Raw genomic sequence first — 15,502 nt, forward strand, 5'->3', positions numbered from 1 at the left:
AGCCTATCTGTATATGAAAAATAACTATGGGAAGTCTTGGTCTAAACTCTTCTATTGTTTGGTTCAGATTTGAATCAAGATTTTGGATTCCTTCTCTCATCAAAAGTCACTTGAAGACCCATCTTATGAGAGTATATTCACCTCGTATGCTCTTTCTCTCTGTCGCTCTCTCTTGATTCTCTGAGTCTTTCTCAAAATTTGTAATTTGCCGGGCTCTTATAGGTTGCTTCATGCACCTGCAAGCCTTGTGTCAGGTGGAAAGTGAGTGTTGAGGTAATTATTCTTGGAGGCTTCTCTGTGATCTACTGTAGCTCCAATTGTGCCTCATTTATACATCTGTTTGAATAACAGCATCTCCCAAATGAATAGACACAGAAACTCACACTCAAGTGCTCTTAAAGGGAGGAAGTTTCAACAGTGTATGGAAGTGAACTGCTGTATTGTTAGCTTCGAATGAAACACTTGCTTTGTGTATTTATTCAGCTAGTGTTAAAGGAAAACACAAATCAAATAGGAAACACAGAGGAGTCTATCAGTGTCCAGTGTCAGTGATGCATTTGCTGTGATACATCATATTTGCAGGACGGATGGTCTGTGGGAGTATTGGCTGTAAAGCCTCGCGGGGACAAATCACTTAAAACAATTTGTGGCAGAGTAACACTTTGCTGCCCCCGAGGGAGAGGCATTTCAGCCTGGTAAAGCCTGATTTATTTTCAGAGCCTCAGTATGATTGCTTAATGCAGTTACCATGGTTACCACTTCGTGTGCTCAGGCTGCAGTGATGTGCATTGGAATTTCTCTATCTACCTAACCCCAGCGTTTGATTTTTTTGTGCCTTTTCGTCTCTGCGGCAGAGACGGTTGTTCTGCAAAGGCTTTTCAATTTGTGTTGAAATGAGAACATGTCAGTGTGTCTGTGGCCGACATGAGCGGGAATGATGGTCCATCTGTTTCTTCCATCTGATTTGAAATATTCATACCTCCGTCTCAGATGGACTCATCTTCATTTTGATACAAAATAATCTGCTTTAAACTGTAGGATATGCTGAAAGATAAGGAATTATGTGAATTTTGTAATCGGAAATCAGGGTAAAAGCAAGTGTACAGATCATAGAGAAGCATGGACTTAGATGCACAAGTCGGTTCTCCTGTTTTACGCCTCACCTGAGTGAGATAAAACTAAACCGTTTCGCTTTTTGTGTGGGTTTTAGACTATTCCAAAAATATTATTGCCAATCTGTCCATCTCTTACCATCTGGTGATCACGGCGCTCATAAAGCTTACCAGCCATATTACATCTTTGCTTTAACACTTCCTTTGGTAACACTGAAAGGTTGCCTGTATCTATTCTTAACAAGCTTTGGGATAAAACATCTGATACAGTGATTCATTTTTCTGTTTCCCTGAAGCTTTTCACTGCCTGTCTGGCAAGCTGCAGATGCTAAATGCAGCTTTACAATTCACCAGAAGTTTTCCTCAATGTAAAGTGAAAAATTTCCACACACAGTGACGCGCCTTTTCACATAATGATTTTCACTTTACTAATTATAGATTCTAGGTGAAATACTGATGAGTCATCTCTCTTGATAGCCCGATCTTAGGTTGAATTATATACAGAGGAGGAAGTGACATTAATGATACTCCATTACATTTAAAAGTCCTGCATTCACCTACAGAAAAGTTCTCAGTAAAATTAGTTTGTGAATACTAATGCTCTTTGGTGGAAATGTTAACGACTCATAGATGATAAGGGGCCCTGAGGAGAAGGGGTCACAAACCAAACCACTAGTTTTATCTATAATAAGAGTTGGAATGACAGATGTGCAATTGCTGTTTTTAATAGTTGCATAATGTTTCTACCACCTTGTTTGTCTGTATAATCCTTTAAAGGGAAACTCTGGCAGTTTTACGCAGCACAGCTGTTACAGGTTGTTCTATAAAGTTATTTGTGGCTCCTGTGGTAGCTGTGTGAAGCCCTATGAATGTATTCAAGTGCTGAGTAACTGTGGGTTGTGTCTGTAGATAACAAGTTTGAAAATGTAAAAAAACACCTGTGCGTGGAGTTTGAAAGAAGTTAGCTTGCCAGACCTCAGTAGCGTGCTGCTCACCTCTGTTTGAGACTAGTGGCTTGAGGCTACATTAGCTGCTGTCGGCGGTTGAGTTGCATTGTGGGTGATGTAGGTGGCAGGTTTTTGGCAAGAAATAACATTGTGTGGAATAGAAAAGATAGTGTATCTGGTTGTGCTGCATTGATTATCCTCTAACACTGTGAGTGGGACAGTGTTGGAGGAGTGCAATGTTAAACTCATGGCATACACTTTTAATGAATGTATTTACTTCAGAAATCATCTAACTTAACACAATTAAAAAGCAAAACATAATGGACGTGTCGTAATTTCAAGCACTTTAATTTTAACTCAGATTTCAGACATGTTTCTGAATATTAATTTGACACTATTTTCAATGACTGTCAATGTTCAGTCCACAGATCTCAGAAGTTCAACTAATATTTGGGGGCTTTTATTAAAAGTGGGTTTTGGTTGTAATTTAGTATTACTTTTTCCTTCTGATATGATGTTTGACAAGCTCAGAATTCATGTTTAGTGATCATTTTGGCAATAAATTCATGCTGAAACATAAAGAAAATAATCTCTACCAGAATCTGTCAGTCATTTTCAGTATCTTGTAAACATCGTTCTTCTCCTCCACCCTTCCTCCTCTTCTTCTATCTCTCTCTTCGCAGACCATGCAAGCTGCGCGATGCCCAACAGATGAGCTGTCGCTGACTAATTGTGCCGTGGTGAGCGAGAAGGATCTACAGTCAGGACAGTGAGTAGTCATTATCGCCCATCCATTGTTGGGTTTGTCAATAACGGCGAATAAACGAGGGCATCTCTCATTTTCTCATCTATTCAAACACCCATCTATCCACCCACCTGATTAGCCATCATTTATCCAGAAGGTCACAGTCAATAAAGGCTTTCAGCATGTGATTATTTTGCTTTGCATTGTAATAATGATAATTAAAGCTGTAGGAATATGCTGTAAAAAATAAAAAAAAAACAGATAGGCAATGACAGAATATGAAAACATTAAATGTCTATTGCAGAAAAAAGAATGCAGACCATGTAAAGTAGTATAAAATGGGTTTGATATAATGAAAATCTCAAGGATGATAACGTAAATCAGTGTGTGGGAAGTCTTTTTTCGCCTGTCATATGTTTACTGTAAACCAGGGGTTGTTATCCATATGGGTCAAACAGACACTTTAAAAAGCAAAATCCTTACTGTGGATATCCATGTTATCACACCTAATCAGTAACTATGTACTTCCCACTTTCGACTTACCACATTCAGCAATAAACAAATGCAGCACAATCTGATGTATTGGCATCACCTTGTACTGAAGATTCAGACAGTTATTGCTGTCATGTGGGTGGACTGACAAGGAATATGCTTTTGTGCAGCTTTTGTAATAATTTTTAATCTCAGTGATTAAGTGGGAAGTTACACATACCATTATTTTCTTAGTTTCTGGAGTCAGTTAGTCTTTGTGAAATAAAATCTTCTCCAGTGGGTTTTGAGGCATGATAAACATTCAGTCACTTCAGATCTCATTGTGTGTCATTGTATGGATTATGATGCACATACGAGGGTCGCACCAACATTAGCTGCTGTCATTTTAAAAATAAGATGAACTATAGATTATCCAAGACAAACACGACCACATATTATATACCTGCTTTAAAGTAGCAGCAAACTGACAGGTCTCAAAATAAATGGGTAACCTCAGTTTACTGACATGGCAACTGCAGCCTTGTTTTAATCATTCAGTGCCACTAAACAGGGTGTTGGTCTTGCAGTGTTGCCAATAGTTTTTTTTTTTTTAGGTTGAACACCATTGCTGATTATTGCAAATTAAAATTCATCTTATGAAATAAATTCAGCACTTTGTAGTATGCTGGCAGTCCATTGACCTAAAGAAGCTTCTATAGTAGATTACCTACAAGGAAACATGAATCTTTTAAAATGAAGGCGTTAGTAAATATTCAACATATGCAATGTTGTAAAATAATTTCATATACTATTCCTCAGCATCAACATCAGAGGAGCTAAATAAATAAATAAAAATCTCTCTCTACTAAACTCATAAACTCTTTTGATGAGTGTTGATGAGTGTGGCTCACACGAAGAAGGTGGGCGGTGGTATCTTAGTAACCATCAAACATTAACCGATTACAAGTCATCAGTAATGTATGTATGAAATTGGCCAGTTAAACTGTGCTCCAAGGACTCTGTCACTTTATCCTCACCTGCTTAGTGTGACAGTAAAAATATCAGTGGTGTATTTGACTTTAAACCGGCACTAATCAATATTTTTTAATCAGCACTGGAAAAAATGTCATGTAATGAGAGAGGATGACAAACCCACTAAGAATTGTGACCCACCTGTGATTCCTTTAGCTCTGTGGACGTTTGTAGTCTTTTTTTGGCCTGCCTTGGTTTTTCAGCAGGTAGCTGCCTACACACCAGCAAACAGCAGTCAGCAACTGGCTGCTAAAGCTAGCAAAACGGAGCCTGAACATTGACGAGAAACATGGTTCCAGATGAATTGTCTTGTAAACGCAACAATGGCCAGAGCTCTTGTCAAACAGCATCGCCACCACCCACTCCTGGCAAGAAACCACGTAGGGCGGCAGAGAAAACTTTCATCTAAACCCCTTCAGATAAAAGTAAAAGTTGAGGTCAAAGCACTAAGTAGTTTGGATAATCAGGGTCCAACTGTTTCCTCTCTCTGCAGACATGTGACTGTGAAGACGACACCCAACCACAAGTTTGTGTTTACAGTCAAGACCCACCACACTGTGGCACCTGGAACCATCGCCTTCAGCCTGCCACAGGTATACACACACACACACACACACACACACACACACACACTCTCACATTGTTAATTAATTACCAGTTCTCAATGCTCAGTCTTTGCTAATATTTCTCTCCCTTATCTCTGTTATAGAGGAAATGGGCCGGTCTCTCCATCGGCCAGGAGGTGGAAGGTAGGATATCCTTTATTTGACGGCTGAATCCGATAGTATACGAAACAGAAAATCAAAGCTCTGTTGCTGTGATTGATCGTTCATTAAACCATGCCCCCTTAGTTATTCTAGATAGATATGTCAAGCCTTCAGACTCATATGTAGTTTACAGTTTACAATGATAACAGTGAAAGATTTACTACCAGAAATTCTTAGTTATTTTGAAACAGTGGATGCTTTGTTTCATTTTTGCAGGGCAGCCATTGATTTTGTGAGCCGATCAGCTGTAGCTAGCTAGTTGATTAAGCTAATATTAGCTCCATGAGCTGGTTGAAAACACTCCACTGTTCTCTCTTTTTATTAATATATAGAAAAGATATTAAAACAAGGACTCTGTACATTAGTCATAAATGTACTTGATGGCGGCATACATGATATTGTAAAAGACTAATAAAGCTGCATGTCTCAGGTAATAACTTAGCTGTTGATCCATGAAGAAGACATGGAAATAATAGTTGTTTGTGTGGTTGGTTGGTAATATATATATATATATTGTATATATATAATCTGTAATTCCACAATCTAATGTAGTTAATTACATACGGGCTTTGTTTATTTCTGAAATAATCAATAACTACTGAAAGATTGTTAGCCAGACATGCTAATGAACGCAGCTTAAGCAAATAAAAGTACTTTTATCAGTTTTGCTCTTACTAATGCTGCCCTACTGTGTTGCCACTTCGGCATGTGAGAGGCTTTACATGGGTCGTCATGATTGCAACAGGAAGCTATGACTGGACAGTGGCTGGACAAATCAATGTTTGTGTTTGAATGCTGCCTCCTGCTGGAGCAAACATTACTTTTTCCACATTACAATCAGAGCATTATCACTTTCTGTTTATCAAGTAGCTGTTTCCATCGAAAGACTGAATTCTAAACTGTTCAAGTCTAGGCTTAGATGTTGCATTTATGCTCTGATATGTTTTGTGCAGTCGCTTCTTCTTCTCCTTTTGTTAAAAAACACAACAAAGCTTGAAATTCTGGGTGTTGTAGGAGATAAACTTGCCTCCGTCTGTCCCCTCAGTGTCCAACTACAACTTCGACAAGTCCAAGCAGTGCATTGGCGCCATGACAATCGAAATTGACTTCCTGCAAAAGAAGAGTACCGACTCCTCTCCCTATGACTCAGACAGGATGGCCGCTGAATTCATCCAGCAGTTCAACAACCAGGCCTTCTCTGTCACCCAGCAGGTTTATATGCACACGCCTCAAAATAACCAAGCTCACAGACACAGATACACACACATACATTTGGCTTTGTTCGTTGGTCGCTGATGTTGCTTTGCAGGATTTTTTGACCTTGCTCTTGCGTCTCTGACTTTCAGCTCGTGTTTACTTTCTGCGACAAGCTGTTTGGCTTGGTGGTGAAGGATATTGAGGCTATGGACGCCAGCATCCTCAAGGGAGAGCCAGCCTCTGGAAAGAAACAGCAGAAGGTACATGACCTCTATACTGAGCCAACTATATCACTGCTCTCAAGCCTTTGTCAGATTTGAGTTTTGCTGAAGTGGCTCAGGGTTATTAACCTCAGTCTGCTCAGACTGTGACTCTATCTCTTTTTTAAATGTCACAAAATGGAAATCTTTGTGCCAGGCTGTAGTCAGGCTGTTACTGATCGCTTTCACCTTTGATTGGATTGTCTCTTTGATTCAGTTCTGCCACCAGTGGGATTTTATTGATTGTTCTGGACACACACATTCACACACATAATTGAGCTCTAATTAATAAATAACAGAGTCAGATTCAAGTTTAATTGCTTTGACGAAATGGCGCAGGCTGGTATTGATCAATAAATCAGGACAAAGGTATTTGACATATTACAGTGGCGCATTGTTAAATGATGTATCGTATGTATATCATACACTACTGCTGTTTAATGGTGTGAATAATTAATTTCACATTTGAATATTATCTTGATCCTTATACAGCACGTCCACACATCTACCAACTATAGGTACATACAAGTGCAAAAGTGCAAACATGAAGGGAATGCACTCGAAATCCATAAATACAACAAGTGCTACAACAAACATTCAGTATTTGTATCTCTCAATGCAAATATTACGAGTACAAATACTGAGAGAAATACACTTGAAATGAGACAATGCAACACAAACTAAAACACACACAAAAGTCAAACTACAAACTTTAAGAGAGATTTGCTCCTAATCCTGAAACGTTGATGATAAAAAAACACATATATACGGGTGAAAGTATACATGTTAAGAGAAATGGAGAGAAAGCAAATACCACAACACACAAGCTCCTAGATACACTAGATAATGAAAAGGCAACGAGATGAAGTGATAAACAAAAGATCCACAAGGTCAGAGCTGTCATCACCACATTATCATACGTGTATTATTAACACGATATCGTTATTTCATTTTTTAAAAATGTGACGTTTATGATCAACACCTGTACATCGCATCACCCTTATTCTGTTTTTCTGTTTCAGTATTTGTGCTTTTGCTCTTGTGTATATTTTACATTAATATTCTAAATGAGAGTCCTCACCCAGCTGATGTTTTGATCAGGAGATGGAGTGAGATGTTTCTACTTCATCGGAACATCTAAGGAAAAGATGCGTTCATGTGTTTGACTAACACATGAATATCAGTATCGGTTTGATATTATTATTGTTAGCTTGAGGTAAATAAAGGAAGCTAATGAAGAGAGTGTAATTATGCCACTTTCCTGAATGGACTGACTGTGACTCTGTTTTCTCTGACAGATCGACAATGGGCTGATGGTGGGCAACAGCCAGGTGATTTTTGAGAAGGCAGAGAGTTCTTCCCTCACACTTGTCGGTATGTTCCTTCTTTCTCCCCACAGGAAGCTGATGTTTCCCAACACTTTACTGAGTCCAGCTCCAGGCTAAGAGCAGGGAAATGAGTCATTAAATCGCAGGGCAAATATAGTCAGAATCGCTTTTAGCATTATTTTGTAAATGTAACATGGATGGTTTAAAAAGCTGGATTTCATGTTGCACAACCATTAAACTCATGTAACGGTCCTTCGTCTATTTGCTCCACAAGATGGCAGTAAGAGGACATCACAGTTTTCTCTTACAAATACATGTTTTCTGAATCTCCCTGTCTGAGCAGCAAAGACTGAACTGTTGACCAAACTTGGTTTTTAATTGATTACTGACTTGCATCTTATACTGTATATCTAAATCAACACATCCTATAAACATGGTTTACCTGCAGAGCCTTTTACAGATATCTTACTCTTTTCCCTTGTGTAGTCACTGGCTTTAAAATTTATTTCCGAGATGTGCAGGTTAAGCTGTTCCCCTCTGTGTATTCACAGGTAAGGCAAAGACCAAGGAGGCTCGACAGACAATCATCAACCCGGACTGGAACTTTGAGAAGATGGGAATCGGAGGTCTGGACAAGGAATTTTCTGACATTTTCCGCAGAGCCTTTGCTTCCCGAGTCTTCCCTCCGGATATTGTGGAGCAGATGGGTGAGAAACCTGTTCTCTATCTTCACTCCCTTTTTGTCATGTTTTATATTTTATCATGCAAAATTACATAGGGTTTTTTATTGTCCTCTATGTCCACCATCCTTTAATTAGATGATTGTGAGAGAATTTGTCTCTATTTTTAAATGTATTTATGAGATTTAAGATCTGTCCTCTGTAGACATATATTCAATGCAGGTACTTTCACTTAAATGTCCCATATTGTAACAACAGGTCGGTGAGCCAATCAGAAGAGAAGCTCAGAGCCTCCTCTCCTCTGATTGGCTCACCGACCTGTTGTTACTAGAGCTCCAGAGAGAAGCCTGAGAGCGGAGATGTAAAACTACATTGAGATGGTTTTTGGTTGTTAAAACTTCTTATGGGTCAAGACTTCAAATAAAACACAGGAGAAAACCTTTAAATGTTTAAAGTTAATTACAGCAAGAAATGTATTTTATAGATCAGACATTATTTGGATTGCAATGTTATTCCCTGCAGTAGCAAAATCTAATATGCAGTAAAACCATGGAGGAAACACACAGACACACACACATGCACACACACACACAGAAACAATAACATACAGTTTTTCATTGGTTTTATGATTCATTTTATTAATCCAGCTTCTTCTCCCTCTGGCTCTGAGCAAATAAAACTATTTTATAACATTAATTTATCTTTTTTTTCCCACTGTCTTTTCCTCTCTTCTCCTCCCTCATCCCTGCTCTGTCCTCTGACTTCTTCCTTTATTTCTTCCATCCCTCCTTCCTGATTCTTCTTCCATCTTCGACCTTCCATTTTTTTTCCTTCTTCCTCTCTTCCTCTTCCCTCCCGGGTTTCTTTGTTCCAGGGTGTAAGCACGTGAAGGGCATCCTGCTGTTTGGACCTCCGGGCTGTGGTAAAACACTGATGGCCCGACAGATCGGGAAGATGCTCAACGCCCGTGAGCCGAAGGTCGTAAATGGGCCAGAGATCCTCAACAAGTATGTGGGAGAGTCTGAGGCCAACATCCGCAAACTGTTCGCCGACGCAGAGGACGAGCAGAAGAGGGTGAGAAAAGCTCAGCGGACGTTTTCTATATGTTTGATTTAAAAACCACAAAGCTGAATTGATTGTTTTAAAACTTGACCTGTCTCCAGCTGGGAGCCAACAGCGGCCTCCACATCATCATCTTTGATGAGCTGGATGCCATCTGCAAGCAGAGAGGCACGGGAGCCAGCAGCACGGGCGTGCACGACACCGTGGTCAACCAGCTTCTGTCTAAGATTGACGGCGTGGAGCAGCTCAACAACATCCTGGTCATCGGTGAGTAGCGTCAGAGAAACTGGAGAAACTTGTTTGATGAAGCAGAGCATCCATTTTATTTTATTTTTCAATAATTGTAGTGGAAAATGCCTTTTGTCTCCAAAAAGTGCAATACTGATTTTGGCTAATTAAGATTAATATTGAGATATACACATGAACATTTTCAACATAATTTATTTGTACATATGTGATATCTTACTCCTTTAAGCTCAGTTTCTTCCTGTCCTTCTCTCTCTTTCTCTCCAGGTATGACCAACAGACCTGACCTGATAGACGACGCCCTGATGAGGCCTGGCAGGTTTGAGGTCAAGATGGAAATTAGTAAGTGTTAAGAAAAAAACTCTTTCTTTGTTCAGCTCCCTCTTTGTTTCTCAGCTTCAGGCTCCATAATTAAAGCTCTCTTACAGAATATAGAACTGTCTGTCATATTTATATTTATATACTGAAATACATCTTCTTTGTTGAGAGCATCACTCCAGTAAAGCAGCACAGTGTTGTCTTGTGAATAGAGACAAAAACCTCTTTCCATCTTTTCCCTTTCCTTCCATCCGTCACTTCCGCATCCTCTAACCTCCAGGTCTGCCTGACGAGAAGGGCCGAGTCCAGATCCTGACCATCCACACCAACAAGATGCGAAACTTCAATCTTCTGGCTGGTGACGTCAACATCAAGGAACTGGCAGCTGAGACCAAGAATTACAGCGGTGCAGAGCTGGAGGGGCTGGTCAGGGCCGCTCAGTCCACCGCCATGAACCGCCACATCAAGGTCACTTGGCATTGCCAAACACACAGAGCTTTGCATTAGGATCAGGGTGGTTACATCACCCAAAGCATGCTGGGAACTAGGGTGGTAAAAATTTCAAGAACATATTAAATTCATTAGAGAAAGCAAAAATAATAGAAAAATAAATAGTAATAGTTGACAAAATAATCTTAACTCAAGATTTATATAGCCTATTCATGTTTTCTGGAGCTTTCAACCACATGTCACAGCCTTCATCAGCATGTGAAATTCATTCATTGCATTGATTTGTCATCATGTGACCTATTTAAACCAACTCTATGACAAATAAGCACCTCTGATCCCTGATGAAGGGTGTGAGATGTGGTTAAAAAGCTCCGTAAAAAGAGCAGGTAAAGTAATAATGTAATTATAGCACTTATCACAATCAGAGATTACAAAGTGCTTCACCAGGATAAAATACAAAACAAACAACAAACACATGCAAAATAATTACTCAAGTTAAAAAATATTAGCACTTTGTTATACTTGACGTACCATCAACATTTTGTGATAGCGGTGCTGTTCTTGCTCTCCTCTACCCGAAGGCACAAGGCCAAAAAATAAAAAAATACCTCAAGCAATTTCATTTATTTTTATTTCATAAAACAATAAATAATGTAAAAATGTATACTTCAGTACCACTGTCATGTATGTCATTGTCCTCTGACTCTGACTTGAAAATGTTCAGGTCGCACAGAGAGACAGTTACTGAGCCGTTAACAGTTGTTTGTGCATATTCCTTCTCCAGGCCACATCCACAGTGGAGGTGGACATGGAGAGGGCAGAGAAGCTGCAGGTCACCAGAGATGACTTCCTGGGCTCCCTCAACAATGACATAAAACCTGTATGTACCAGTTGTTTTTGTTCCTGACTGCAGAGTACAGTACAATCCTGTCATACTAACACTCATGTTTGTTTGTTTTTTTCCAGGCCTTTGGTACAAACCAGGAGGATTACGCCAGCTACATCATGAACGGCATCATCAAATGGGGCGACCCGGTCACCCATGTCCTGGATGATGGAGAGCTGCTGGTGCAGCAGACCAAGAACAGTGATCGCACACCACTGGTGGCTGTGTTGTTGGAGGGTGAGAAATCAGAAACCGTACAGTTTTGTAAATAATAAAATACTGTACTGTTTGACTGACATGAGCTTATTTGCACTTAATTACATAAACAACTTCTACTTGACCGCACTGAATAGCTGCATGCATACTAATACAGACACATGCAGTCAGTAACTTGTGCCCCTCCTTTCCTCTCTCAACACACACACACACACACACACACACACACACACACACACACACACACCACACACACACACACACACACACACACACACACACACACACACACACACACACAGGTCCACCCCACAGTGGAAAAACAGCTTTGGCAGCTAAGATTGCAGAGGACTCGCAGTTCCCCTTCATTAAGATCTGCTCTCCAGACAAGATGATTGGACACTCAGAGATCTCCAAGTGCCAGGCAATCAAAAAGGTAAGTGCTGGGATGGGTTTTAACCCTCACAGTATGTCAGCAAACAATGAAACATTTACATTCAGAACAACGGCTTATGGAACTGTTCCATCTGTTTGAAATCATTTTTTTTATTTAACTGCTCCCTTCCCTTTCAACACTGACTTTGTTTTTCCCTCCATTAATGTCTTCCTATCTTCACTCTTCCCTCCCTCGTCTGTTTCAGGTCTTCGATGACGCCTATAAGTCGCAGCTCAGCTGTGTGGTGGTGGATGATATTGAGCGTCTGCTGGACTACGTCCCTATTGGTCCTCGCTTCTCCAACTTGGTCCTTCAGGCTCTGCTGGTGCTGCTGAAGAAAGCTCCACCCAAGGTCAGACTTCATAAGACACCATTACAAATATTGTTACTATACTGTTGATTCAGGTTGACTCCTACACATCTCTATCTACACTGTGCCTCTTGACACGCATGAATTATCTACTTATATTACCTTGACAACGGACAAATAACCTTCACTCATCAGGGGAAATGACTGGAGTTGCGTTGTGTGTGTTTAGGGTCGGAAGCTCCTCATCATCGGCACCACCAGCAGGAAGGACGTGCTGCAGGAGATGGAGATGTTGGACGCCTTCAGCACAACCATCCACATCCCCAACATCTCCACTGGGGAGCAACTCGTCGACGCCTTAGAGGTTCATACACACACATATACGCATGAACGCAATCACAGGTGTTCATTACCATCTAGTCAAATGTACACACACGTGGATACTTGAAGGTAAAGATGCTCACAATTGTGCGCCTGTACAAGGACAGACAGATGGATGCGATAAATTATACAGAGCCATCCTCAAGAGCACATGTTCATGCACACACACACGCAGCCTTGGAAAAAAAGATTGGTGTGTGTGTGTTTGTGTGGAAAAACTATTCACAAAAGCCACAAAGAAACTGTGAAGTGGCTCAAACATAAGGATGCTTTCACTGGCTCTCTTTCTTTCTTTTCTTTATTTCTGAGGTTTTGAAGTTGTTATTAAAAATCCTCACCTCTCTAATGTGTGTTGCTGTTGTTGTTGCAGCTGCTGGGGAGCTTCACAGATAAAGAGCGGGCCAGCATCGCACAGCAGCTGAAAGGGAAGCGAGTCTGGATCGGCATCAAGAAGCTCCTCGTGCTCATCGAGATGTCGCTGCAGGTACAAACCACTCACCGAGGCAGTCGGACTCAATACGACTTCTGTTTCACTTCCATTTGGTTCGATTCAGTATTGATTCAGTCAGAGATATTTCAGTTACAATACCCATCTTGCTTGGATATGAATGGGATTCTCAGAGTGCATGCCTGCATGTGAACGCAGGAATTTTACCTTGATCAATCAGTCAGTCAAAAGCAGTTAAAACTGGTCTGTTGTGTTTGTATCTCACTCTGTGCACTTGGTCAGAAAGACACGATAATTACTATTCCAAATAATACCCTTATGCAGTTATTTCTTTGTGCCACCAGAGAACATAAGTACATAAATGCAAACAATATGTCTTTTTCTTTCTTGGTCCTGACAGAATGGTCCTCGGCAGAGAAGACATATGTGTTAAACATAGGTGTGGCAGCAGCAATGCACACCACTACCGCACCTTTATATGAGGGGTTTTAGGGGAGACTGTGAGATCTGTCCAACACCAGATCCAGATCTGTTCAGTCAGATCAATATTACAGTCTGTACTCAGTAAATCTGATCCACACTGGAGCTGTTCAGGCACCAGGTCATGAAATTTTTTTTTCACTTGAACGTCGTCGTATTTTCTTGCTGTGAATTCAAGAAGAAGATTCGTACCACTCTCATGTCTATACGATAAGAAGCAGCTGGTTAGCTTAGCTTAGCACAAAGAGAAAAACAGCTCGCTTGGCTTCTCGCTACCAGCAACTCCAAGGCCGAATTCAGACTGACTTCAGCCCTCCAGCTGAACTGACTGTATGAACATGAATGTGAGGAATGCAGTAATTTTGCCTTCATCTCAAAGAAAGAACTGAAGGCCTTTGATCATGTCTCTGGCCAGCGAGAGTATTGAGCCACTACAGTACAGTAGACCTCCATGTTGGCACCAGCTGTAGTTGTGGGGAGATTTCTGGCGTGACTGTGGGCCCCACATTGACTTTTGCCTGTTATTGTTACCACCGTTTGTTTCTACTGTCAACAGGCTGTTCAGTCTCTCTCTCCTTCTGCTCCCTTTTTCTGTTTCTAGATGGACCACGATTACAGAGTGACCAAATTCCTGTCTCTGCTCAGAGACGAGGGGGCGTGAGTACAACCGCTTCACCAATTAACTGTCATTTCATTTTCATGGCTTGTAGGCGGCCTCCGTCAGCTTAAACCCTCTTCCTTTACTCTCTCATATTCTTCCCATTTTATGTTTCTCCATTAACCTGTCAGCTCGTTTTCTTTTACACCATCAGGAGTTGAACACGGCTCTGTAACGACACATTAAAAAAAAAAAAGATAAAGAAAAAAAGATTGATTTTGAAGGCTGCAATCTTGTATTTCCACGGCACACACACACAGAAAGGGGATGTTCCCATTTTCCTAAGAGTGCGGAAGAATAGCAAACAATCAGTGACCTCTTCTCATCAACTACTGACCTTAACGGCTTTATTCTGCAATCACCAGGTTGAATGAAGGAGATCAAATCAGAATTTAAGGTGTCCGTCGCTCTCGCTGTGCTACTGGTAAGGTCAACAGAAACGCAATGAATGAGCTTAGTGCCCGAAGGTTAGGATAACAACCTCTGTAGCTTGCCAGTTAGCTCTTAGATTAGCATTTACACATTTATTTTCCCCTACTTCTAGTTTATAGGATTTTGATTGCAGTAGCAGCTTCACATAATCACCCATTGTTGTGTTGTAGTGTGTATAGTGAGCTATATAGTATATGGTATAGTATAGTATATTTTCATTGTGCACAATTCACGCTTCTCTCGTTTTAAAGCTAAAAAGCACGACCATCTAACTTCTGCATAACAGACAAATATGATAATGGTAAATGGTAGAAGAGAGTCATCACGTTAGCAGAGTTACATATCTATCTAAAGTTTGCTAACATTAGCTAACATTAGCCACCAGTAGCTAGTTGTCAAATATCAAACAAATAAAGGCTGTATCAGCAAAGGCACTGAGGGTCAGAGGGTGGGAACCAGCGCATCTTCTTTCTCTCACAAATTCAACTTTTAACTTGTAGCAGAAAAAGTTAAATAGTCTCTCACCTTCTCTTTGCTCCTCACATCCTGTTCATTCTCAAAATGGACTCATCTCTCATGTATCTTACGTAGTATAAACCTGCCCCTGCACTTCCCATTATCATTATCAATCATAATCTTT

At 40.5% G+C, this 15,502-nt stretch overlaps 1 protein-coding gene across 2 annotated transcripts in view; it reads left to right on the forward strand.

The window, feature by feature from the left end:
* Positions 1-15,502, forward strand: part of LOC130185731 (vesicle-fusing ATPase) — a 37,960-nt gene that overhangs the window by 20,243 nt on the left and 2,215 nt on the right. For both annotated transcript variants that reach the window (XM_056402355.1, XM_056402356.1), the window contains 18 exons: positions 2,743-2,828; positions 4,801-4,900; positions 5,017-5,056; positions 6,120-6,286; positions 6,421-6,531; positions 7,830-7,905; positions 8,411-8,566; positions 9,414-9,613; positions 9,703-9,868; positions 10,115-10,189; positions 10,446-10,633; positions 11,400-11,495; positions 11,582-11,738; positions 12,020-12,153; positions 12,359-12,505; positions 12,693-12,827; positions 13,215-13,328; positions 14,374-14,429. In XM_056402355.1, coding sequence (XP_056258330.1) covers positions 2,743-2,828; positions 4,801-4,900; positions 5,017-5,056; positions 6,120-6,286; positions 6,421-6,531; positions 7,830-7,905; positions 8,411-8,566; positions 9,414-9,613; positions 9,703-9,868; positions 10,115-10,189; positions 10,446-10,633; positions 11,400-11,495; positions 11,582-11,738; positions 12,020-12,153; positions 12,359-12,505; positions 12,693-12,827; positions 13,215-13,328; positions 14,374-14,429 — 2,204 coding nt within the window. The remainder of the gene's footprint in view (positions 1-2,742; positions 2,829-4,800; positions 4,901-5,016; positions 5,057-6,119; positions 6,287-6,420; positions 6,532-7,829; positions 7,906-8,410; positions 8,567-9,413; positions 9,614-9,702; positions 9,869-10,114; positions 10,190-10,445; positions 10,634-11,399; positions 11,496-11,581; positions 11,739-12,019; positions 12,154-12,358; positions 12,506-12,692; positions 12,828-13,214; positions 13,329-14,373; positions 14,430-15,502) is intronic.

This window comes from Seriola aureovittata, chromosome 17 (assembly GCF_021018895.1).
Source record: "Seriola aureovittata isolate HTS-2021-v1 ecotype China chromosome 17, ASM2101889v1, whole genome shotgun sequence".
NCBI classification, from domain to species: domain Eukaryota; kingdom Metazoa; phylum Chordata; class Actinopteri; order Carangiformes; family Carangidae; genus Seriola; species Seriola aureovittata.